We start from the raw sequence: 21,264 nt of genomic DNA on the forward strand, positions 1-21,264 counted from the left end.
CGAGTGAGACCGTGAAATCATGAAATCAAGAGACTAATGTCATGCAATGTAACATCAAGTTATTGAATCACGTCCATCATGCATGTCTGTTATCGAGAGCAGGGTAGTTGAATGCAGAAGACGACGAAGCGAAACGCTACTAAGGGTCATAATCTCGACACTAGCACGTCCAGATACCACCATTAGACTTCATTTCGAATGCATGTCTCCTTATCAGTCAAACGCGTCGTCGGCCACCTATAGTCCGTTCCTAGCCATCAAACCCCGCAATTAAACTCGCTCTGACACAGGAGAATAGGGGCCCCCTCAAAACCTCCCTTCTTTCTGCTCTCATCTTTCTGTGCATCAATATTTCTCTGCTTTTGTCGAATCTACTTTCATATCTAGCATATTCAACTATCCGGAGTAAGCCATGGAATTCAAACCGCCTGCGTATCATCCTCTCATGTCTGACTCGAGAGACTTTGAGCCCTCGACAGATGACGGCCAGGAAAGTGCTTCCAATGATAGGCGCGTTCTCATGCGACATCAGACCTTACGCGGCTGGAAAAAGCATATACTGAGCCCAGTGGTCATCACCCTCATTGTCCTCTGTCTTCTTGTGTGCGGATTAATTGTTGCTGTCCTGGTAAAACTTCATCCTACTGATGGCCAATGCTCGCGGCAACTGTCATCTTGGTGTGAGTGCTCAGCGAAGAAGAGCCAACTACCGGATTTGCAACTAACACGCTCAACAGCACCTGCACTCGATGCCGTTGAGTATATCGACTATGACTTTGACGGTGCCTTCAATGCTACTAGCATATACCGTGGGCCTCCGACCCATGAAAGAGAATCCGCCTGGTTCAACCTGACGTACAGTGAGATTGACCCTTACTCCAACTACTTAGTTTCTTTCTTCTCTCTGACCGATTTCCTCACTCCCAGAGCATGCTGTTGAAATCCCTCCCGAGAAGCTCAGTGCTCTGAACAAGTCTGAAGCGGATCACCTGCAACATGTTCCACCAGAAGTTGGGCCTGGATACATTGGGCTTCTTGAGGTATTTCATCAGCTTCATTGCCTGGTGAGGGATTACCTTTTCTAGCGCCACCCCAGTTCTCCCATACTTGCTGTTGGGGTATGGACACAGCATGAAACGCTAACGAGAGGGCAGAACATTGTGCGCATGTACACCTGGTGGCAGGCAGGTAAGTATGACGAGCCGCCTGAGGGTCTGGTGCGAAACGAGCTGAAAAACCGCATTCATGTGGACCACTGCATCGAGTCGCTGAGAGTTGCGCTCATGTGCCAAAGTGACGTTTCCTTGCTCTACGTCCAGATTGGGGGTGCGGCCGGAATTCGGGCAGACTTTGCCTCTCACCATCGATGTAGGGACTTCCGGAGGATAGAGGAGTGGATCGACGAGAACTGGACCGTAGTATGAATCTGTGGGGAGGGCAGAAATCCATGCCACACAACCACACATGTGCAGTTGGAACCGAGAGCGTTGGTCGTTGCTGTCAAGCGTTTTGCTCCCGCTTCAACCCGATGCTTGTTTGCTGCTGTACATTAGCTTGAACCCTAGCCCGACATATAGTTAGCTAGTGCATGGAATGATAGTGATATGAGATCCACATATTGTACTATGTACTGTATTCTGGGGCTCTCTAGCTTTGCCTTACAGAATTTGATTCCCGATGTTAATTTAATTATAGCATTACACCGTTGCGGACCATGTGATCCAGCCAAAGTCGATTTTCCGTCCTTTCTTTCTTTCCCCTTTTTTTTTTTTTTTTCTTTCTTTTTTCTTTTTTCATTTCGATCAGATTTAGGGGAAAAACAAACCCTTCAGATCTTCCGCCTACAATGGAGTTGAAGAAAACCTGATTGTTGCCGTTTGTTCCGGAAGGTGATATTGACCAAGGATGGGGCAAGATTGCGTAGCAGCTAGTTGGTATTGCACATGCATAATGTGCACCACACTACAACAGCTTTTACTTTTCACGGGCAGTGTGTGAGTTTCAGACAATGGAATAAGCAGGCTGGCTACAACCAATAACGTCCAGTCGATAAGGCAAGGCAAGGCTAAGCAAGTACTAGGTACCTAGGCAATATAATGTACGATGTACGGTAAAGTACAGTGATCTCTAGCCGTTCTAGGCATCCCGCACTTATCAGGATCTAGAACTCCGACGGAGGAGCACATCGCACATAGGACCCAGGGTCGGTGTTTGCTTCTCACGACCCTACTGAGCCCTGCTCACTACCCTCATGGACTTGACCCGAGCATCTTATCATTTAATCTTAATGAGGGGTGGACAGCTTATCATCGGCTTATCAACTCAAACAAATCCAACCCGCAAACGCCGACGTTCTTGCTTCATCCCGTGCGCCACTGTCGATCCCAGGGGCGCAAATTCAGGCTCAAGCATATGCAGGTAGGGCTGAAAGGGTAATTGCTCACCCCGCAAGCACGATATTTTATAGGTAGTTCTGATTCAGTCGATTCAGATCCCCATGCTCAAGGCTCCGGGGCCGTCTGTTTCTACTTAATCAAATTACTAGCGACTCTGCATGATAATATAGAGGCATTGAGATGGAATGAGAGAGTTCACTGTCTCTCGAGCAGAGCAAATGGCCAACTCTGCTAGGCTGCACTACCCTTGGGATGCAACGGCACCACCACGCCGTTCAAACGAACCCAATCCAAAAGACGGTCGAACCTCTTACACTTATGAAAAGCTTGGAAATCTTCTCGGGCAGGCACCTGGGAGGGTGACTCGCCCCCTTTCTCATACAACAGGTATGGGGTCACATCGGCATTGCACATGAGCGCAAGCCGAATAGTCTCAATGCAGTGGTCGACATGTGCCCGAATTGCCAGCGGGGAATTCTGCTTCAGGATGCGGGGAAGACGCCCTTCCGGATATTCGTCGCGTCCAATGTACTGGCGCAGAACATTGAGGCAGTGAAGGTGATGAAAGACCTCGACCCCGGCCACGTAACCCTGAATGGGTGACTCGGCTGACACTGGCACAAACCCTTGTTCAGTGCTGCGGTTGAGGAGGGGCAGGCGCTCAGGGGGTACAACCACACTGGGCACTGAGAATGACGAGAGAGGCAACGTGGAACGCGTTAGTCTGCGAAGTGATACTTCGATTTTCCCCTCACTGTCAAACATCTCATCTGATAGTGGTCAGGACGAACATACCGTCAACTAATCGCTTCCACCTTGCCTCCATCTGCTCGGTAGGGGCACCGGTATATCCCGAATTCTGCGTGGCGAATATACTGACCCAGTCCCGCTGCTCAAATTCGACTGCTTCAAGTAGCGGGGCTTTCTCATGGTGGAAAAGTCAATGAGGGAGGGGTGGAAGAACATTAACTGTAGAGTACATACACCAAATAGAGAGCTGGGCAGCACATTCACGGTCGGATAACTTCCAACTTTGCGCAGTCGATAGCATCACAACTCCCGCGAGAAACATTAGTAGGCAAACGAGGCTCCAGGTCACCTGGAGACAACGAGAACCAAAGCGACTGATATAGACAGTGTTATCAGCAAAGTCTGTGTCATCGTTCTCATCGGTGTTGATCATCCGCTCATAACCTTGTCTATTGTCCTTCATTCTGGCTGGGTAAGAAAAGAAAAGCAGCTGAGCCAGAGAACGTGGTTTTTGGTTGAGGATATGTCCATGCCATACACACTCATACTGTCGGACTTTTAAATAGATGCTGCCCAGAGTCGAGTGACTAACTAACTAGCCTGAGAAAGGCACTCTGGGTCTCATCGGCACCTACTGCTAGTAAAGTACAGTAAGTGTTACTCCACCAAGGCAGTTACTAGGTATTAAGTTACTGTACACTAGTTACTCCCTACTACTAGGTACTTATCAAGCTAGCGCTGGAAATAATCCCTGTCAGTGTTACACCCAGTCCGCATGCCATGCCATGCGTAGTACTTACTGTACTGTATTGTACTAATCCTCCTGGACCATCTCCAGGCTCCAACCCTTCTCCTTTCCCCATTTCCGTCACTTCCAAGTTCCACCGGCTCCGTACGGACCTTTCCCCCATTTTTTCTCAACCAACACATCTACAACTCAACCCAAGGTTTGGGTTTGTTCCGGATGGAATCTTTCACTTGTACCGACGACATTTCTTTTGGTCCTGCAGTCAAGGGCTGTCGTGGGGACTTCGACTTCACGCTCAAATTTGAAACTATCATTCTCTCAATCCTCCCATCAGCAACGTTTGTTGTTCTCTCAATCCCTCGGGGTATTTGGCTGGCTCGTAAATCAACTGTCAAGGGCAATGTAATCTTCCAGTCGATCAAACTTACAGCAGCAGTCATTTTCCTGATACTGCGACTGGTGCTTCTAGCCCTGGCAATTATCGAGCCATTTGAGTTGCCTGCATTGTTCATCACGGCCAACTCACTGGGCCTCGTCACGGCAGTTGGAGTTTCCATCCTAACGTATCTCGAGCATTCTCGCTCGCTACGACCATCAATTATCCTCAGCGCGTTTCTCTCGCTAACTATTCTTTTTGACATTGCCCAAGTTCGATCCCTCTGGCTCCTGGCTCACACGAACTTCCAATTTGTCTATGTGCGACTTTTCGCTACAGTGATTGTCTGGAAGGCATTTCTCTTTTTGCTGGAGTCACTGCACCACCAGAGATGGTCCAAGTGCGACCACAAGACCCACAGTCCAGAAGAAATCTCTGGCCTGTATGGACTAGGCACCTTTTTATGGCTCGTCCCCCTTGTTCTGTCAGGCTACAAGAAAGTCCTGGAATTGTCTGATCTTTACCTGCTGGATCGAAGCGTGTCAATCGAAGCCCTGCAGAAAAGCTTTGCCAAGCATACTCAGCGCGCCGTTTCCAACGGAGACCAACAAGGCTTGGCTAAAGCAGTTGCTCGCACGTTAGCAATCCCTTTCCTACTGCCCGTCGTTCCTCGCCTCGCGCTACTCGGCTTTACACTTTGCCAATCCTTTCTCATCGAGACGATCCTCAAGTGGCTCGCTAAGTCAAAAACTGCCCTGACAGTCAAGGAGGGATGTGCGCTCATCGGAGCGACAGTATTAGTGTACGTGGGAGTGCCAATCCTCACAGCGCTCTATTGGTATCTCCATGAACGGGCCTTATTCATGATCCGGCCATGCCTAGTATCGGCAATCTACAAAAAGACCACCCAGCAACCAATCCCCGCTGGGGATGACAAGGCAGCTGTCACGTTGATGAGCACCGATGTCGAAAGGGTCATGATGGGTCTTATGCAGCTGCACGAATTCTGGGCCAACCCCCTCCAGGTGGCGATAGTGAGCTGGCTTCTTCAGCGTCAGATCGGCACCGCCTTTGTGGCGCCGCTCATTGTTGTCATCCTCGGCGCCATTATGTCAACGGTCGTGATGCGGTTCGTTGGTCCTAAGCAGATAGCTTGGATGCAAGCAATCCAGAAGCGGGTCGGGCATACCTCAACCGTGATTGCTACCATGAAACCCTTGAGAATTTCTGGACTTACCCAGCCAGTGGAAGATTCCATTCGGGGATTGCGGCGGGACGAACTGCACGCTGGAGGAAGGTTCCGAACCTTTCTTGTGGCCGCAGTGGGGATCGGATTCATGCCGGTGCTTCTTAGCCCTATCTTTGCCTTTGCGTTTAGCTTGGGCAATTTGAACACCACCACCATTTTCACCTCCCTCGCCTATCTTCAGCTTCTTTGTGGGCCATTCTCCACCCTCTTCCAAGTCGCTCCCCAGCTGCTTGCGGCCTTTACATCTCTGTCAAGAATCCAGATATTTCTCGAGGGAGAGTCGAGACACGACTATCGCCGTCCCCTCATGTCCGATGAGCCCTGGAAAGAAAAGGCTGCAGGGGAGAAGTTGCCCCCAGTGGTAAATATCACGGCTGGGGGCTTCGGCTGGCAATCAAACGTGCTCACCTTGAAGAACATCCATGTTTCGTTCTCCGCAGGATTGAATATGATTTATGGTTCAGTTGCCTGCGGAAAGACCACACTGTGTAAAGCGCTGTTAGGAGAGATTCCGTTCACGGAAGGTGAGATCTCCCTACGGACTAGGTTCCGCCAAATTGGATACTGTGAACAAGTTCCCTTTCTTCCCAATGCGAGTATTCGCGATGCCATTCAAGGGTACTCTACATTTGATGCTGAAAGGTATACGAGCGTGATCGAGGCCACAATGCTTTCTCGCGATCTGCAGCTGCTCCCTCAGGGTGACCAGACCCAGATTGGCAGTGATGGGATCGCACTCAGTGGCGGCCAGAAACGGCGAATCGCGCTTGCCAGAGCATTATACCTTCAGTGTGACCTGTTGATCCTGGACGATGTTCTCAGCGGACTGGACGCGACAACCGAGGAGCACATTCTTCACGCGGTCTTCGGTCCTTCAGGGATCCTGAGGGCCAGAGGGGCGGTCGCGATCTTCTGCACCAGTGCCCTTCGGCATCTTTCTGCAGCGGACTATATCGTTTCATTGGGAGAGAATGGGAAAATCGTCGAGAAGGGGCCACCCGGCGATCTCCGCACCCTCACTTTGCAAACGGCCGCCGCGAGCGAAAGAGGAACGATTTCTCGTCCTTCCTCTCCACCATCCGCACCGACAAACCAATCTCCCACAGCACATGGTTACAAAGCAGTCAGTCCAAAGATCAAGAGCGGGAAATCGAGCCGAGCCATTGGAGATGCTGCCGTCTTCTTGTACTACTGCCGCAGCATTGGCCCTTGGCTGCTCATCAGCTTCGCCACATTCGGCGTTCTGTGCGGGTTTCTCTACAACTTTCCCACGATCTGGATCGGCTACTGGAGTACTGATACCTTCGGCCAATCAAAGTCCTTTTACCTCGGAATCTATGCTTGTCTCCAGGGTCTGGCCCTAGCCACCATTGTCAGCGAGGCCGCCATCGGCATGCTGGCCATAATCCGTACCTCGGGATCGCGCTTGCACGACGCATTGCTGCGGACAGTCATTGCCGCTCCCTGGTCCACCCTATCCCAGACCGACACAGGGGTCCTCACTAACCTGTTCTCGCAGGATATGACCTTGATTGACGGAGAGTTAGCTCAGGCGCTGATTAATACTTCCCTGCAGGTTTGGATTGCCATCGGTGGGGCCGCGGTGATCGTCGCCGGCTCATCGCCTTACACCCTGATCGCCTACCCCTTCGTGCTGGCCATCATATACGCAATCCAGCGTTTCTACTTGCGCACCTCCCGTCAGCTCCGCCTGCTGGATCTCGAGGCCAAGAGCCCTCTGTACAGCCACCACCTCAATACGATCAAGGGAGCTGCCACGCTCCGCGCATTCGGTTGGGTCAACGAATCAATCAGCGTGAACAATGCGCTGCTCGACACATCCCAGCGCCCCGCGTACTTGCTAAGCATGATCCAGCGATGGTTGTCCTTTGTTCTCGACATGGTAGTGGCTGTTCTGGCTGTGCTAGTCGTAGCACTGACCACCCAGCTTCGCGACACAAGTGCCGGCTTCACCGGAGCCAGCCTGGTCGCCCTGATGAGCTTTGGCAAGACGCTGGCCGGCTTAGTACGCATGTACACAGCCCTCGAGACTTCCATTGGTGCTGTAGCCCGGATCAAAGCATTCTGCGACAGCGGGGCTGGCGGTGCCGGGCTTGAGGAGAATCGGCTGGAGGATGACAGCAGTAAGGACGGCGGCAATACAACCCGACTACCTGCCTCATGGCCTGATAAAGGCAGGATTACATTCCAGCATGTTTCTGCTTCGTACAGGTACATTGCCCTTTCCGTGTTCGTGACGTGGATACAGTCTTAATACCAACTACACACAGCAACGACGCCACTCCCGCCTCAGGCACCCTCGCCATCAGAGAAGTCTCATTCACAATTGAACCCGGACAAAAGGTCGCGATTTGCGGGAGAACCGGAAGGTGAGCCCACCACCCATCGTCCAAAATAACACTCCACTGCTCTAATCCTCACGAATGACATGGCTAACAAACCCGAACCAAGCGGAAAATCGACAATCCTTCTTCTCCTCCTCCGCCTCTTGGACCCAATCCGCTCACCACGGACCACAACAACCACCACCAACACAAACGAAGACACAGCCCTAACAATCGACAACATACCGCTGCCCTCAATTGACCACGCAACCCTCCGCCATCGTCTCATCGCCGTCCCGCAAGACGCCATCTTCTTGCCCGACGGCACCGCCTCCTTCCGCACGAACCTCCTCGCTCCATTTCCCGACAAGACCACTGATCCCGCAGAGTGCCAGACCATCCTAGAGCGCACGGGTCTCTGGGACGTGGTCACAGAGCGGGGAGGCCTCGATGCCTCCTTCACAGCCGACGCGCTGAGCCACGGCCAGAAGCAGCTGTGGAGTCTGGCGCGCGCGGTGCTGCGGCGGCGGGTGCGCGCGAGGAGGTCGGAGGAGAAGCGATGCGCTACAATGCCTTCTGGTGCTGGCCTTTCTTCTGGAAAAGTAGCGGCAAAGACCCCTGCCGTCTCGGTGGATGATCGGGATCGCCTCCCTTTTATGCATCAAGATATAATAAGCAATGCCAGCGGGGGGATCTTGCTGCTTGACGAGATCGACAGCGGCGTGGACGCGGCGACGCAGCGAGTGATGCACGACCTCATCTGGAGTGAATTCGCGGGGTACACGGTGGTGATGGTGGGGCATCGGCTGGAGTTCGTGGGGGAGTTTGACAGGGTTCTGGTCATGGATGCGGGCCGGCTGGTGGAGGATGGGTCGCCACGGGAGTTGATTGCTCGGCCGCAGGGCTGGTTTAGGGATTTGTGGATGGTTGGGAGGGCAGAGGCTTGATAGAGGGTCTTGGGGTTTGTCTGCATGAAGCAGGGCTGGTCGTCTGTATACTCACTGGGAAAGCAGCGTTCTGGGGGTTCTCCCCCAGAACGCCTGCCCTACCCAAGTCTCTGAAATAGCAGGATTCTGGGGGAGAAACCTCAGACCCTCCTTTCCTTCAGCTTCCTGGACATACATGCTCATACTCATACTCATATCTCATAATCACACATCCTCATCCCCGATCTCCGGTCCCACAAAAGACCCACTCACTGCACCCGAGTAGCACACCACCAAACCACACGCGCATTATCATCCACAAAGCTCATATTCCGCATCTTCGCCGTAGTCTCACCCACCTCCAACTCCGCCTGCACCTCCCACTTCGTCCCCGTCCTACTCTCAACCTCGCGCCACAACCCCAACAAACTCCCCACATCATGCCGATAATGCAGCGTCTTGTCCATCAACCCCGTCAACTCATACACCCCCGCCACCGTACTCCCCATCTGCCTCCCACAAACAATCGCCCCCAACTCCCCCCCGGTCAACCCAACCAGCCTAGCCACACCGCGGACCTGGCCTTCATAATCCCAAAAATGCAGCAACGAGCCTGCCCACACAACATCCACCTTCCCCCCGACCGTCCCCACAATCTCGCCCCGCGCCCACTCCCCCTCATCCTCGACCCCGAAATCCCCGCCCACAAACGTCGCTGGAAACTTCTGGGCGTTGTCGCGGAAGAGCTTGAACCCCAAGTCGAAGAACCCCGGCTCGAGATCGAAGCCGTACAGCTGGGACGCCGGGATCCCCGCGCAGTGCACCAGGTGCCGCAGCTCCTGGCCGACGCAGCACCCGGCGTCCAGGAAGCCGTGGGCCGGAGACGCGCGCAGGCGGGCGAGGACTTGCGGGTAGAACGGGAGGCGCGCCAGGTGGCAGCTGAGGAAGCGCATTTGGCCGATGCAGGGGTATGGGAAGATAGCGAAGGCTTCGTCTCTCTGCGTATTTTTATTCCACAGGATCAGCATGGATGGCTTTACGTCGGCGGGAGGAAGGTGGCGTCGTGTGAAACACAGGGGGTTAGGGGAGATAGTGTGCCGGGGAATAGGGAAGGGTGCGTACCAGGGCTAAGACATGGGGCAGGACTTCTTCGGGTTTGAGTCCGCTGTACTCCTCCAACAGCGACTGCGCGGCGGGGTCGATGGCCGTGACGCTGGTTTGGTACCAGCCTGGTTTGGTGGTGGTGGTGGTGGTGGTGGTCTCGGTGTCGGTGGTGGACATGGTGGCTGAAGCATGGATGGGCGACGGAAATGAATCAGGAACCAGAGGTTCAATTGTATTTGCCTTGCGATTGCCAAGGGGGGATGGTTATAAATCACAGAAAACAAACTGAAATGCCTCGCATTTTAATGATCGAAGAGGGGTAACGCCGAACGAACTAACCAGCTAGTGCTGACGGGAGGGCAATTAGCGCGTGAAGCTTAGCCCTAGCTGCTCGTGCATCTAATGCACGCCACTCCGAGACCGCGCAACCACGGTTGCTGGCTTTTCTACAGGGGTGGTCAATGAAAAATGCCAGATTGCATGACCAACAGGATACTCTGGCCCCCGCTAACGGGCTTAGTGCATGCAGATTACATCAAGTGCTGGACCGGAGTCGAGGTTTTGGCTGCACGCGTGTGCCGGTCTTCCGGGCGTTGTTATTATTTACTGTACAATGCTGATTATATACAAAACACGCGAGGTGCCAGCTTGCTCTTTACCTCTCCAGCGCCATCATTGTCTTCGAGCAACACGTACTGTAGTCTACGGTGCAGATCAGACGGAGACCACCACCGCACCGACCAGGGCCAGTGCGCCGGCCAGATAACTGCCCGCTGCCATCCTGTGACCCGCCCCACTCGACGTCTCGCTAGCGGTGGCGCCGGTGCTGGTGCCGGTGCTCGTGCCTGTGCTCGTGCCTGTGCTCGTGCTGGAGCCGGATCCGTCCGAGCTGGAGCTGGTGTCGTTGCTCGCCGCTGGGACGCGGAAGTAGTTGGCCGCGACCGGCTTGCCCCGTCCGGTCTGGTCGATGAAGCTCTCCAGCGGCAGGTTCAGTCGGCTCAGGGGAGTCTCAGCAGTGGTCTGCATGAAGGACTCGTAGCGGCTGGGGACGCTGAAGTTGGCGGGCTGGTCGAACAGGAACAGTGTGTAGTTGTGCGTGCCAGACTTGTGCTGGGGGCGATGTAGGAGGCCAACACGTTCACGTCGCTGATACTGTTGACGGCGGTGGCCAAGTTGGCCACAACGGTATGCACGATCACTGATGGGGAGTGGTGTCGACCATCAGCAGCAGGTAGGGTCACGAGCTGCTCAGCCCCAAGTCGTGGAGATGCGGCTCCAGCGCGCTTTTGGCGACTATACACGGTGCATCGGTCAATCAGACGGTCTAATAAGGGGATCGGTCGTGCATACCGGTCGTGTTGAAGAATTCGCCAGGGGTGAAGCTGACTGCAGTCGACCCCACGGAGTAGGTGGCATTCAGTACCGTTGACGGCTCCCCGATGCTCGCCAGCTCCGCGGGGACGGTGTCCGCGGTTGCGGCAGTACTAACCACAGCGAAGGCGGTAATGGCAGAGACAAGACGCATGATCGGGATATGTGTTTCAGCTGGACGTAGCGGAATTCACAATTGGGTAGGAGTTGGGTTAAATAGAGAAACTTGCGAATTTTGCTCGGTACTGATTGCGTGCCTGTTCAACACTTAGCCTATAATAGGCCGGTTGCCGACGAGCCAGGCGAGAATGGCTTCATCAGCTTTGGCCCTGTCTAGTTGTGCAACAGTCGTCTTTTCACATGGCCGGAGCGTGTTAGCGCACATTGTTCGGGGATTACATTTCCTTAGCATCCTGTTATCACTCTTGGCTGCCAATTTTGGCCATGATAGTCCAGTCATGGCGCACGCCGACGGTGTGATCATTTTCAGTCTCTCGTTTATGTTGGAATTTTAGCGTTCATTGTCCATAGCCAAGTTGGTTCATTCAATTATTGTGATCAACTGCGATCAAGTGAAGGGAATGCTGGAGACTTTCAGATAGTGGTGTATGCATCATTTATGCTCCCAAACATCGAGATCGCTTCGAGGAGCTGCCAAGCAGAAATTGACACGGAATGATACGAACGGTAGTTGCATGTATATGGATCATATCTCCGGGGTGTCCTTTAAGCTTTGTGATCTGTCGATTGATCGATATGGATGTTTTTGGGTAGAAGCGTTACGAGAAGGCCAAGTACTCGTCAACGATGACACTCATTTGCAATGTTCACAAGACTTTCTCAGTTAACAAGTTCATTCAAAGCAACATCAAGAATTTGCACGCATCGGTATTTCTTTACTGTTCTTGATTTGGATCTGACAGTATAGATTTCAGATGGCAGATTGGCCTGAGAGAACCTGAAGATCCTCTTAATAGTCGACGGTGTTGCGATCGAGAGAGAGAAGCTGCAGCACCTGAACAGACCATATAGCATGGCTGACCAGGTCTTAAAATAATTAGAAACTGTCTGTAAGGCCTTGTGCTAGTAACTACTTATAGCAGAAAACTCGGGGCTAGCACTAAAGGAGGTTGAAGTTAAGTTATTGGTCTTGGACTATCAATTCAAGGAGCGTGACATAGTGGTGATGGTATATTATCCCATTTACTATCCAAATAGGTTTGGAAAGATGATAAAAGAGCCGGGAAAATCTGGGGGTTCGCCCCAACTAGAACGCTTGCCCCCGGATTCAGACATATCCTTGATTGATTTCTCTTCTTTACTGCGGTCTATATTTCCATCTTATTGTATGTGCCAAGAGAAGAAGAAAGCGATCCTTTAACATGCCCGTCAAAATTCTTGTGGTATGTCACTTTCCCAGTCAACAAACACTCTGCATGTGCCCATGCTTGTGCTTGATCATGTAACCCCCCGTCTGCTCTGGTAACAGGGCCATATGAAGATAATGCGCTGGCAACCCTCTCAAATCGAGATTACTTCACATGGGAACCTGTGACTTCATTTCGCGTTGCTTGCAAAAGCGAAATCTCCATTACCGGGGTGGTAATAGTACATAAATGTGAGTGAGATACTGGGGAGCGGCGTCCATGAACTGGTTCACCAATTGCGGTCTTCGCCGGGCGGCGAGCGGTGTTTGAACTTCTGGGTCGCCGCACTTCACACCGAGTCCCCGGTATGTTAACCTCCTGTTTTACCAACGTGACATCATCCACCCTCTCAGCTCCAATTCTCTCCCCTCCTCCAGGAAGATTCATCCTCAGACGGGAATTGCTCTCACTCGACCTGCATACTACCGGAGATCCTTGAGATCAGTGACTTCTGACTGTTTTCCACATATGCATGCTGGTCACAGAGCCCCTAGTAGAGCCGCCTGTCTTGCTTGGTCAGTCATTCTTCCGCTACCTGAACGACTCACTCATGGAAAAATTAACCGCTCCGGATGTCAAGTCGCGCGCGCAAGATCCGATGCGACGGACGGAACCCATGTAGCAGAGTAAGTTTTTTTCGGTATTCCACTGCGTACTGGGCAAATGTCCACACTGGGATAGTCAGTGACTTCGTCAGTAGTGTTCTTACAAGGGATTGAATTGTGTCTATCGCCCCAGCCGTCGGGGCGGGATCCGTCGCGGTGGTGCGCCCAAGTCGCCGGTCACCGAGGCTCCGGCTCCAGTCCACAACCCTACCTTTCAGCCTCTACCCAGCTCCCAGCACGCATTTGCAGTCTCTGCGTCGACTCAAGTGATAGGAGAGGAAGAGTACCCGGCAAGTATTTTCAGTTTACTCGATCCTCTTGGTGGGATTCGCAACCTGGATGTGGATGGGATCGATGGGTCGAGATATGATGATTGGAGTAGAGTGCCAGCGGCAGCAGCCCCGGACAACAATGTTTGTGATCCCGTGAGAGACGTGATGGGCACGAACTCTCTCGTACCTCTGCGCGCATATACATCCGATGAGGACATGTGAGTATCAGCATCCAAGCAGCAGCCATAAGGTCCTTCTGCGGGGCTGTATACCGCCAGATCATGTTTGTTATGACTGACGGCGACTCCAGAGTCAATGCTTACTATGTACACATCCATCCATTCTTACCGATACTTCCGCCTCCTCTGACAACGTGTCAGATTGGTGACCGGCCCTCGACTGTTCAATTCGCGCAGGGACAAGTCAGGACCATCCAAGAATCCTCTTTCCCACACTGGCCAGCCTCCGCGCTCACTCTGGCCATCTCAGCCATTCTGGTATCCATTCCTCTGCCTCCGGATTCCGACCCGAGCTCGGAATCTAGTATTTTGTTGAGACGGCTGGCGGCACAACATTTCGCAGAGGCGGCGTTTCGTGCAGTGGACGATGAGATCGATGTGATTTCTCAAACACCGACCCACCCAGCTACCTTAGCAAGGCCCGGGACCGGTAGGAACGACCTCTCGCCAGTGTCTTCCGTCCTAGCCTTGATATTACTAAGTGTCCATGAATACTGCCAGCGAGGGAACGTGTCACGTATGCGGCGTCGCGCTAACCAGGCGATCACGGCCGCCATGGATCTCCGCTTGCATAGCCTGGGTGCTGCGGCAACCGAGGCACAGCGCCGAGTGTGGTGGGGTGCGGTGCGTTTCGCGCAAAACAGAGCTCTGGGGTGTGACTAATGAATCCTGCAGATGTTCGTTCTGTATCTGTCGTCCATCGATCAAGACGTAGTAAGTAATGTCCTATCTGGAACTTCTCTGCTTTCATCAACCTTTCATCTCCACTTTTTGGTAACCGCTGGTAAACCTCAGTTGCCTATCATCACACTTGATGACCAGAGGATCACGACCCCGTATCCTGCCATCCACAACCACTCAGAGGTACGGCAGCGTCACTTAACACCGAACTCTTCACGGAACCTGACTTTTATCCTAAGTTGTGGCCCCTTCTACTCCAGGCCGAAGCGGCCATCCTATCTGTCTCGCAGACCTTGCATAACCGGCACAGCCCTCAAACCCTAGCAGCCGCGTCTCCTTCCCAGATCAAGCCTGAAATCACGCAACTGGACTCGACCATCCTCGAATTAACGCGCAAACTCGACCGGTCCCCGCGACCTGAATCCAGGACCGATGTCGAAGCACAAGCCCTCTTAACGGCGTGGGCGATCGCTCAGTCCTTGACCTATTCGTATTTGATTCCCGATCCGCGCCTTTTGCCAGCCAGACAAACGGACTAACTGCCCATAATCCTGTTATTAGAGCCCGCGTGCGACTCCATCGGTCCCGCGCCTTCAGCAACATACCCCCCTTATTCGTCTCCAGTCACTGCGATCTCCCCGATCAACCAGACCCCAGCTGTCCGATGCAGATGACACTCGAAGACCGGTTCCTCGCCTCTGCCGCCTTCCCATTCACAGAAGCGCAGTCCTCCCTGATCTGTCTGAAAGCTTCCCTGGCCATGTCACGCGCCTACGAGAGGATCGCAGCGATTGCCTCTGGAGGTGGTGTGCGCCGCGGAGCACCACACCCCCACCCGATTGGAGCATCGCACGCTTCCTCCGCGGAGAGATTTGTTCTTCCGGCTCTAGCCCATGTTCCACCCCAAGCGCACATGATACCGTTCTTCCTCTGCGGCGCGATGCAGGCCTCGTATGTCCTGCTTATGACTTACCATCAGCTTCGGGCGGCGCTCTGGTCGACGGTGGAGGATTCGCAGGTCTCTTTGTCCAAGTACGCGCACCTACTTCCGCACCCGGTGGAGCCGGGATCCGAGATCCCGGATGTGGAGCGGCTGCTGCGGGAGATACGGCAGGGCGTGGACTCGATCCTTGGGGTCATGCGGTTGACGGTCATGTTTGAGGGGGTTGGGGGAATGGCGGCGGAGGTTCAGAGCGCGTATCATTCAGTGTGTGGGGGTGAAATGTGATTAGCTGTTTTGTTCTTGTCTTCTCCCATTGTATAGTAGATAGATAATGAGTTTCAGGGTAAGACGTATCCTGGTTTAGGCTTTTTCGTCCAATGGTGTTGGATTTCGGTAGGCATTGTTGATTGAGTAGACTGTATGATTTGGTTCCCCGATGGCCGCGCAGGGGCGGCGAATGATCGGGTCGCCGCTGTACTGTACTAAGTCAGGTACTGTGCTGCGATTAGGGCTGGACGGGTGGGACTCAAAGGCTGCCGTGGACCCTTTTAGACGCACTGCAACACGAGATCTATTCACCAATGGTTTACGATTTGTTCGTGAGGGAAGCTGAGAGGAGTGACTATCTATTGTATACCTCCGAGAGAGTTACCCGGATCTTGAGCATCGTGTGTAGAGGATGCCAGTGTACAGTCACGTTTCTACGGGAAACCTCGACAAACAACCCGATCCATTCGAACGATCTAGAAACAAGATAAACTCTTCGAAACCATACCATCCCCCGACCCTCAAGACAACCTCAAACCCCCACACAGCCACCAGCATCATCCCAAGACAGAACAGCACGACAGGCCTGCAAGAAATCCCGCTTCAAGTCCTCAACATCCTCCAACCCACAACTCACGCGCAGCAGACACTCATCACAACTACTATCACTCATCGCCCTCCACTCAATCAAACTCTCCACATCGCCCAGACTCGTCGCATGCTGAAACACACTCATCCTCGACGGCAACCGCCTCGCCAACTCCGGCGTGCGCGCCGTGATAGCGAACACCGGCCCGAACCCCGCCGGCATCTGGCGCCGCAACCACCCCCCACCATCACCCCCAAGATCCTCCACCTGCAGCGACGCATGCCGTACACCTCGCAGCACCTTCCCCACCACCGACAAAGCAGAGGCAATCTCCGCCACCAACCAAGCGACCAACACCCTCGCCGTCTCCGCCTGCCTGCGCACGCGCAACTCCAGCGTCCTCACCGACCGTAACCCCAACCACCCCTCCAAACTCCCCATCACTGCCCCGAGCACCATCCTGTCGGCCTCCAACCGCTCCATCCACCCCTCCCTGACCCTCTCCGGATTCACCACCAACATTCCACCCAGCATATCCGAATGCCCCCCCAAGTACTTCGTAGCACTGTGCATGACAATATCCGCCCCGGCGAGCGCAATCGGATCCTGCAGCGGCGGCGGCGCCAGCGTCGAGTCGACCGTCAGATACGCGCCGGCGGCGCGGGCCCGCGCCGCGTAGCTGACCAAGTCGCGCGCCTCGCCCGTCGGGTTCACGGGCGTCTCGACGTGGATGATGTCCCCCGGTCCTAGGAGGTGGAGTTGCTCCAAGGAGAGTTTCTGGCATTTGCGGCCGTCGCTGAGGTGCGCGACGAGCGAGATCACCGCGTGCACGCCGTGGTACCCCTCCCCTATAAAGATCCGGGCTGGCTGGAGAAGGACTAGGATCGCGTGGAAGGCGGCTAGTCCCGTGCTGTAGGTGAGGATTCCGGCGGAGGGGTGGAAGATGTGTTGGAGGACGTGTTCGGGGCGGAGTAGCGGGAGTATATGTGTGAGTCGTGCGGGGCGTTGGGCTGAGTATAGGGGTGGTTAGAAGATGGGTGGTGGTGAAAGGGAATAGCTTGGGGGTTTTGGGAGGGGGAAAAGGGGACGCACGTCTTTGTTCTCCATTGGGATCAGGTGCGCTGGATCCCGCGCGTATCGGTAGGTCACGGCTACGTGCATTGGGGGCGCGATGGCGCGGTGCGCGCTGAATTCGTCGTCGGCGTGGATGGCGTGCGTGGTCATTGCCATGAACGGGGGTGCGAGGTCTGAGGGCTTTTGAGAATCATTGTTCATTGGGATGGGGGGGTGAGAAGGGGGGTTGTTGGGGGTTGGGGTGGGTGTCATGGTGTTTGCTTCTGAATTTGAAGCGCGGGATGGCGTTTGGTTTGGGTGGATGGGAATTGAGAAGAGAGAGAAGAGCAAAGACACGGGGAAACAGGAAGATGTGTCATCGGTGGAGATGGCGCTCCTTTTCTCTCTTTCTAGCTATCGTAGTTGAAGATAAAACGGTATGTACCTTGAACTGCAAAGACGGGTTGACCCACTTCATACGCCGCTCCGCTTTGGGTCGCCGCGTTGTTGGTCCGTGGTGTGGTGACCGGTTCTTACCTCCATCTTACTGGTATGAGAGATTAAAATCATTGATGAAATAGGTCGTTCCTTAATCAGTGAGACTACTCGCCGCGACAGCGACAGGGCCAGAGCTTCCACCTGCGGTGTTGACAGTATGTTGGCGGGCCAGCACTTTGCGACTCCTTGTAGCCAGCTGCCTCTGCAGGTTTATGATACCAGCCATCAAGGTGGAGACCGTCACTCCAATAATCATACCTATACCAGGAAAGAAACGCCGATGCTATAGCTGACATAAGCGAGGAGGGCATTTGCATGGTATGTGTTGAGCATACAAGCTAGCTATCACTGGGAATCACACCAGCACAAAATGCCGTTTTATTGCATTACTAGATACGTTTTCATTCTGTCCTCATAAATTCAACAGTCACCTTTCCTCCCTAACCAACTCCGCCCTCCCATGGAAGTCGTCTAAGCCTCGCCAGAAAACCCCTGACGGCCAGCTCCTTCACACCTTTTCCAACAACCTGTCAAGTCACCGGCTCCTCAGTCGATCTCGCCTTGACCGTCCAAGATGAAACGGGCCACGGTGCGCCAGGCCGCTTTGCAATTGTCGATGTCGTCCTCGTCCAAGCGGAACTCCTGCCGGCCATTGGAGCAGAATAAGACAGGTACTATGTTCGGCAGGGGCTCGACCAGGAAGTGAACGCGGTAACCGGGAGAGAGCAGCATCAGAGCCATCCGCTTATCGCGAAGATCGGGCTGCCGCTGCCGCTGGCCTACCCACTTCCTCATGACCGAGTCCACAAAAAATATCCAGTCGTTGACCACCGCCCTGTGCGTCTCATATGACAGCATCAAGAGCTCGAACTGAGGGAGGCTCGTGTCCCACGGCCATCCGCCGGTAATGCGTGGGTCCCGGGTGCGCTCAGCTGTCTCCGACATAATTCCACGCTTGTGTTCTGCCTTATTTCACTTGTGTAAGAATGGGTACCAAGAGATGATTGGTGGGGTTCAGTCACTTGAGAGACGCTGCGAAGGGGACTAAGAAGGAGAGTCTGGTGTTTATATAGGAAATGGCCATAGATATTGGTGGGTAAAGGCTTAAGATAATATAAACAAGACTTTTTAGGTGAGGTTTTCTTTGTTTGCTTTTTATTGTTTGCCTCTGATGTAACAATAGCCGTGTGTTTTATAAAGACGCGGCGATCAATATAAACTAAACCCTTCAATATCGCTTACCAGAACTCTCTGATTGTCCTGCTGACATTTTTCCATATCATTGCTCCTGCAAACCAAGTCCTTATTGTTTATGCAAGTATCCAATATGACGTGGGTGCTAGAGGGGCGGTCAGCATTGCAAACGGAAGAGCATCGGTAAGCGCGAATTAGGGTTCTCTATCCTGCCTCGTTTCAATTATCCCGTTCCATTAGCCATCGGATTGCCTACTGTTTGTCCCACCATTTGATCTTGCTTACCAAGCCAGTTTCATCTCCTTGTAGCTGGATATGTGCGGCTGAAGAAAATCCCCGATGTGAAGCTGAACAACAGTAGGTTAAGCACTCTTTGCAGCCCGGTTTCTTCTCCGACACTGACTTCGGATATTCCATCTCAATACAAATTTTCTACACGGCATCAAATATGCCAGCCGTCTCATCTTCTTCGGACCTCACATAAATGGCAGATGAACATTGAAGGTATACATTGTCGGCCGGGCTACACATCCGAACGATCCGCTCGCTCGGCGGCTACAGCCGGGCCCTGTCCACCTCCAATGCGGGAACTACTTCCGAACCAGCTCGAAGCATTTATATACTTCCAAGAAGGGTTCGGTCTGCTTCATCTCTTACTTGCCAGCCCACCTCCCAGTCAAATCAAAGCAGAAGTGAGTTTTCCGATTCCATGCACAATCTGCCGAAGAATTTGCTAATGCCGGGTATCCAAAAAATGGCAGTGTCGAACAAGCTTGTCCCTCTCACCGTCATCAAGGGCGCTGGCTACGAGTTCATCCCCCTCCCCGCAGGCCAGAACGCCACGACGGCCGATTTCCACTCCATCCGCACCCAGACCACCGACTCCCCATCCTACTTTACCTCGGGGTTTTACAAGATCGAGGCTGGCCCTCACCGACCCGCGCACTATGCCTTCGAGGAGACCAAGTATGTTTTGAGTGGGCAAATCGATGTTTTGGTATGCTTCCTCTCGTCTCCGCAGCCACTGCCTCCCCAATTCTGTGGCTTCTGGAGGACAAGGGGAGCTGACGGTGCTGGATAATTCACAGGATGAGGCAACCGGAATCACCCACCATCTAGTCCCCGGTGACTTTGCGTTCTTCCACGTGGGCTCGAAAGTTCAGGTAAGATAACAAAGTATCTTGAGGTCATGGAGACAAGATTCTCCTGATAGAACGAGCGGCATTGGCTGATCCTCTTTGTCTTCTTGAAACACTTTCTAGTTTTCGACCAAGTCCCAAGGTTTTGCCTTTTATGCTGTTACGCGACCCGTTCGCTCCCCGCACCCTAACCTTGTTGGTCGAGAGGAGGATAAAGCCCGACTGTGAGGGAGGCCATAAGAAGAGGAGTTGATTTCAGAGCGTATGTAGATATTTCTTGTGTGTTTAACACGTTCTTGAATTCGTCATGGTTCCATGTCAGCGGAATAAGTTGTCTATGAGTCGCTTGATCTTGATTACTATAATCCACGATCTCACACCCCTCTCGCAGGTGTTATCAATGTTGATAACTCCATCCTCGAGGGACCAGACAGAATAGGGGATGTTTCCCCGTCTCCATTTCTAGGGAAGATTGCTTATTCACAAAACAAAAAGAGGGTAACAGGGGGTCAGGTAAGAATGGAGTAGTTCTCCAAGTGCATACATTCTATAAAACATAAAGAAGCAGTCTTTTCTGAGTGACAGATTTGCGGTTATTTGTAGGTCACAGTCAGCTCTTTTCACTAATCTGTGGACTCTCCGGGAAAGTTCTACAGGCCCCTCGTCTTCTTCCCTAAAATATCCTCTGATGTCTCTCGTTCCTCCAGCCTACCAGCCTAATAGAAGGGGTCTGCGGGGAAGGGTGGATCAGGGTCCAGGACGGGAGTAACCAGGCAGCCACGTTTTTGTCGTGATTGGGCCAAGGAGAACGCGGCTTTCTTCCGCCAGCCGTAGCGCCTAGACCGATCTATACCTAGTGGAATATTGAATCATGTTGACAGGTGTTGTTGCCTGACAACATTTGACCCTGCATCGCTAGCCTACTAAACACGTCATCTCGCATCTCGCCCACTACACATGGTCTGATCACAGAGAAGAAAACATTGTGCCTGGTGCCCAGTGGTGCAGTACAATATCCAAATCCGGTTAGTGCCTTTATACACCCTAGCTAAGAGCTGGTAAAATCAGTACCAAAATCAACGTACCCCTCTC

General features: G+C 53.2%; 8 protein-coding genes across 8 annotated transcripts; 4 read left to right on the plus strand and 4 right to left on the minus strand.

The window, feature by feature from the left end:
* Positions 1–445: 445 nt before the first annotated feature.
* On the plus strand, positions 446–1,424 carry ASPACDRAFT_43854 (oxidase ustYa family protein; the record flags this gene model as incomplete). The annotated part of the gene is made up of 4 exons (XM_020201331.1): positions 446–680; positions 738–860; positions 928–1,040; positions 1,155–1,424. The coding sequence occupies 4 exons, from the start codon at positions 446–448 to the stop codon at positions 1,422–1,424; spliced, it is 741 nt and encodes a 246-aa protein (XP_020055529.1).
* Positions 1,425–2,466: 1,042 nt separating this feature from the next.
* Positions 2,467–3,657, minus strand: ASPACDRAFT_120321 (oxidase ustYa family protein). Its single transcript, XM_020196340.1, has 3 exons — positions 3,381–3,657; positions 3,192–3,317; positions 2,467–3,082 (listed from the first exon to the last, which is right to left on the minus strand). Exons 1-3 carry the CDS (start codon positions 3,607–3,609, stop codon positions 2,628–2,630), a joined length of 810 nt encoding a protein of 269 aa, XP_020055530.1. The 5' UTR covers positions 3,610–3,657; the 3' UTR covers positions 2,467–2,627.
* A 339-nt stretch (positions 3,658–3,996) lies between these two features.
* On the plus strand, positions 3,997–8,888 carry ASPACDRAFT_120323 (uncharacterized protein). The gene is made up of 3 exons (XM_020196341.1): positions 3,997–7,751; positions 7,811–7,909; positions 7,992–8,888. The coding sequence occupies exons 1-3, from the start codon at positions 4,111–4,113 to the stop codon at positions 8,809–8,811; spliced, it is 4,560 nt and encodes a 1,519-aa protein (XP_020055531.1). The 5' UTR covers positions 3,997–4,110; the 3' UTR covers positions 8,812–8,888.
* On the minus strand, positions 8,841–10,154 carry ASPACDRAFT_120325 (uncharacterized protein). The gene is made up of 3 exons (XM_020196342.1): positions 9,913–10,154; positions 8,894–9,788; positions 8,841–8,864 (listed from the first exon to the last, which is right to left on the minus strand). Exons 1-2 carry the CDS (start codon positions 10,069–10,071, stop codon positions 9,060–9,062), a joined length of 888 nt encoding a protein of 295 aa, XP_020055532.1. The 5' UTR covers positions 10,072–10,154; the 3' UTR covers positions 8,841–8,864; positions 8,894–9,059.
* Positions 10,155–10,608: 454 nt separating this feature from the next.
* ASPACDRAFT_1856767 (uncharacterized protein) lies at positions 10,609–11,426 on the minus strand (the record flags this gene model as incomplete). Its single annotated transcript, XM_020197505.1, has 3 exons — positions 11,245–11,426; positions 11,136–11,187; positions 10,609–11,092 (listed from the first exon to the last, which is right to left on the minus strand). The coding sequence occupies exons 1-3, from the start codon at positions 11,417–11,419 to the stop codon at positions 10,609–10,611; spliced, it is 711 nt and encodes a 236-aa protein (XP_020055533.1). The 5' UTR covers positions 11,420–11,426.
* A 2,501-nt stretch (positions 11,427–13,927) lies between these two features.
* On the plus strand, positions 13,928–15,798 carry ASPACDRAFT_120326 (uncharacterized protein). Its single transcript, XM_020196343.1, has 5 exons — positions 13,928–14,432; positions 14,484–14,522; positions 14,604–14,672; positions 14,729–14,979; positions 15,051–15,798. Exons 1-5 carry the CDS (start codon positions 14,364–14,366, stop codon positions 15,715–15,717), a joined length of 1,095 nt encoding a protein of 364 aa, XP_020055534.1. The 5' UTR covers positions 13,928–14,363; the 3' UTR covers positions 15,718–15,798.
* A 433-nt stretch (positions 15,799–16,231) lies between these two features.
* ASPACDRAFT_1881225 (cystathionine beta-lyase) lies at positions 16,232–17,512 on the minus strand (the record flags this gene model as incomplete). The annotated part of the gene is made up of 3 exons (XM_020198235.1): positions 16,232–17,198; positions 17,246–17,298; positions 17,381–17,512. 3 exons carry the CDS (start codon positions 17,510–17,512, stop codon positions 16,232–16,234), a joined length of 1,152 nt encoding a protein of 383 aa, XP_020055535.1.
* Positions 17,513–19,787: 2,275 nt separating this feature from the next.
* On the plus strand, positions 19,788–20,400 carry ASPACDRAFT_60997 (uncharacterized protein; the record flags this gene model as incomplete). The annotated part of the gene is made up of 3 exons (XM_020203620.1): positions 19,788–20,030; positions 20,122–20,196; positions 20,296–20,400. 3 exons carry the CDS (start codon positions 19,788–19,790, stop codon positions 20,398–20,400), a joined length of 423 nt encoding a protein of 140 aa, XP_020055536.1.
* Between the last annotated feature and the right edge of the window lie 864 nt (positions 20,401–21,264).

The sequence above is a fragment of the Aspergillus aculeatus genome (genome assembly GCF_001890905.1).
Source record: "Aspergillus aculeatus ATCC 16872 unplaced genomic scaffold ASPACscaffold_9, whole genome shotgun sequence".
Taxonomy (NCBI): Eukaryota; Fungi; Ascomycota; class Eurotiomycetes; order Eurotiales; family Aspergillaceae; genus Aspergillus; species Aspergillus aculeatus.

Coding starts and splice junctions, on each gene's coding strand:
- ASPACDRAFT_120325 (XM_020196342.1), bottom strand. CDS start 10,071: ATGTCCACCACCGACACCGAGACCACCACCACCACCACCACCACCAAA. Junction 9,789..9,912: donor TGCCCCATGTCTTAGCCCTG/GTACGCACCCTT, acceptor AAAAATACGCAG/AGAGACGAAGCCTTCGCTAT.
- ASPACDRAFT_120321 (XM_020196340.1), bottom strand. CDS start 3,609: ATGAAGGACAATAGACAAGGTTATGAGCGGATGATCAACACCGATGAG. Junction 3,318..3,380: donor TGCCCAGCTCTCTATTTGGT/GTATGTACTCTA, acceptor ACCATGAGAAAG/CCCCGCTACTTGAAGCAGTC. Junction 3,083..3,191: donor GTGGAAGCGATTAGTTGACG/GTATGTTCGTCC, acceptor CGTCATTCTCAG/TGCCCAGTGTGGTTGTACCC.
- ASPACDRAFT_120326 (XM_020196343.1), top strand. CDS start 14,364: ATGGATCTCCGCTTGCATAGCCTGGGTGCTGCGGCAACCGAGGCACAG. Junction 14,433..14,483: donor GCCGAGTGTGGTGGGGTGCG/GTGCGTTTCGCG, acceptor TGAATCCTGCAG/ATGTTCGTTCTGTATCTGTC. Junction 14,980..15,050: donor GCTCAGTCCTTGACCTATTC/GTATTTGATTCC, acceptor TCCTGTTATTAG/AGCCCGCGTGCGACTCCATC.
- ASPACDRAFT_120323 (XM_020196341.1), top strand. CDS start 4,111: ATGGAATCTTTCACTTGTACCGACGACATTTCTTTTGGTCCTGCAGTC. Junction 7,752..7,810: donor CATGTTTCTGCTTCGTACAG/GTACATTGCCCT, acceptor AACTACACACAG/CAACGACGCCACTCCCGCCT. Junction 7,910..7,991: donor ATTTGCGGGAGAACCGGAAG/GTGAGCCCACCA, acceptor ACCCGAACCAAG/CGGAAAATCGACAATCCTTC.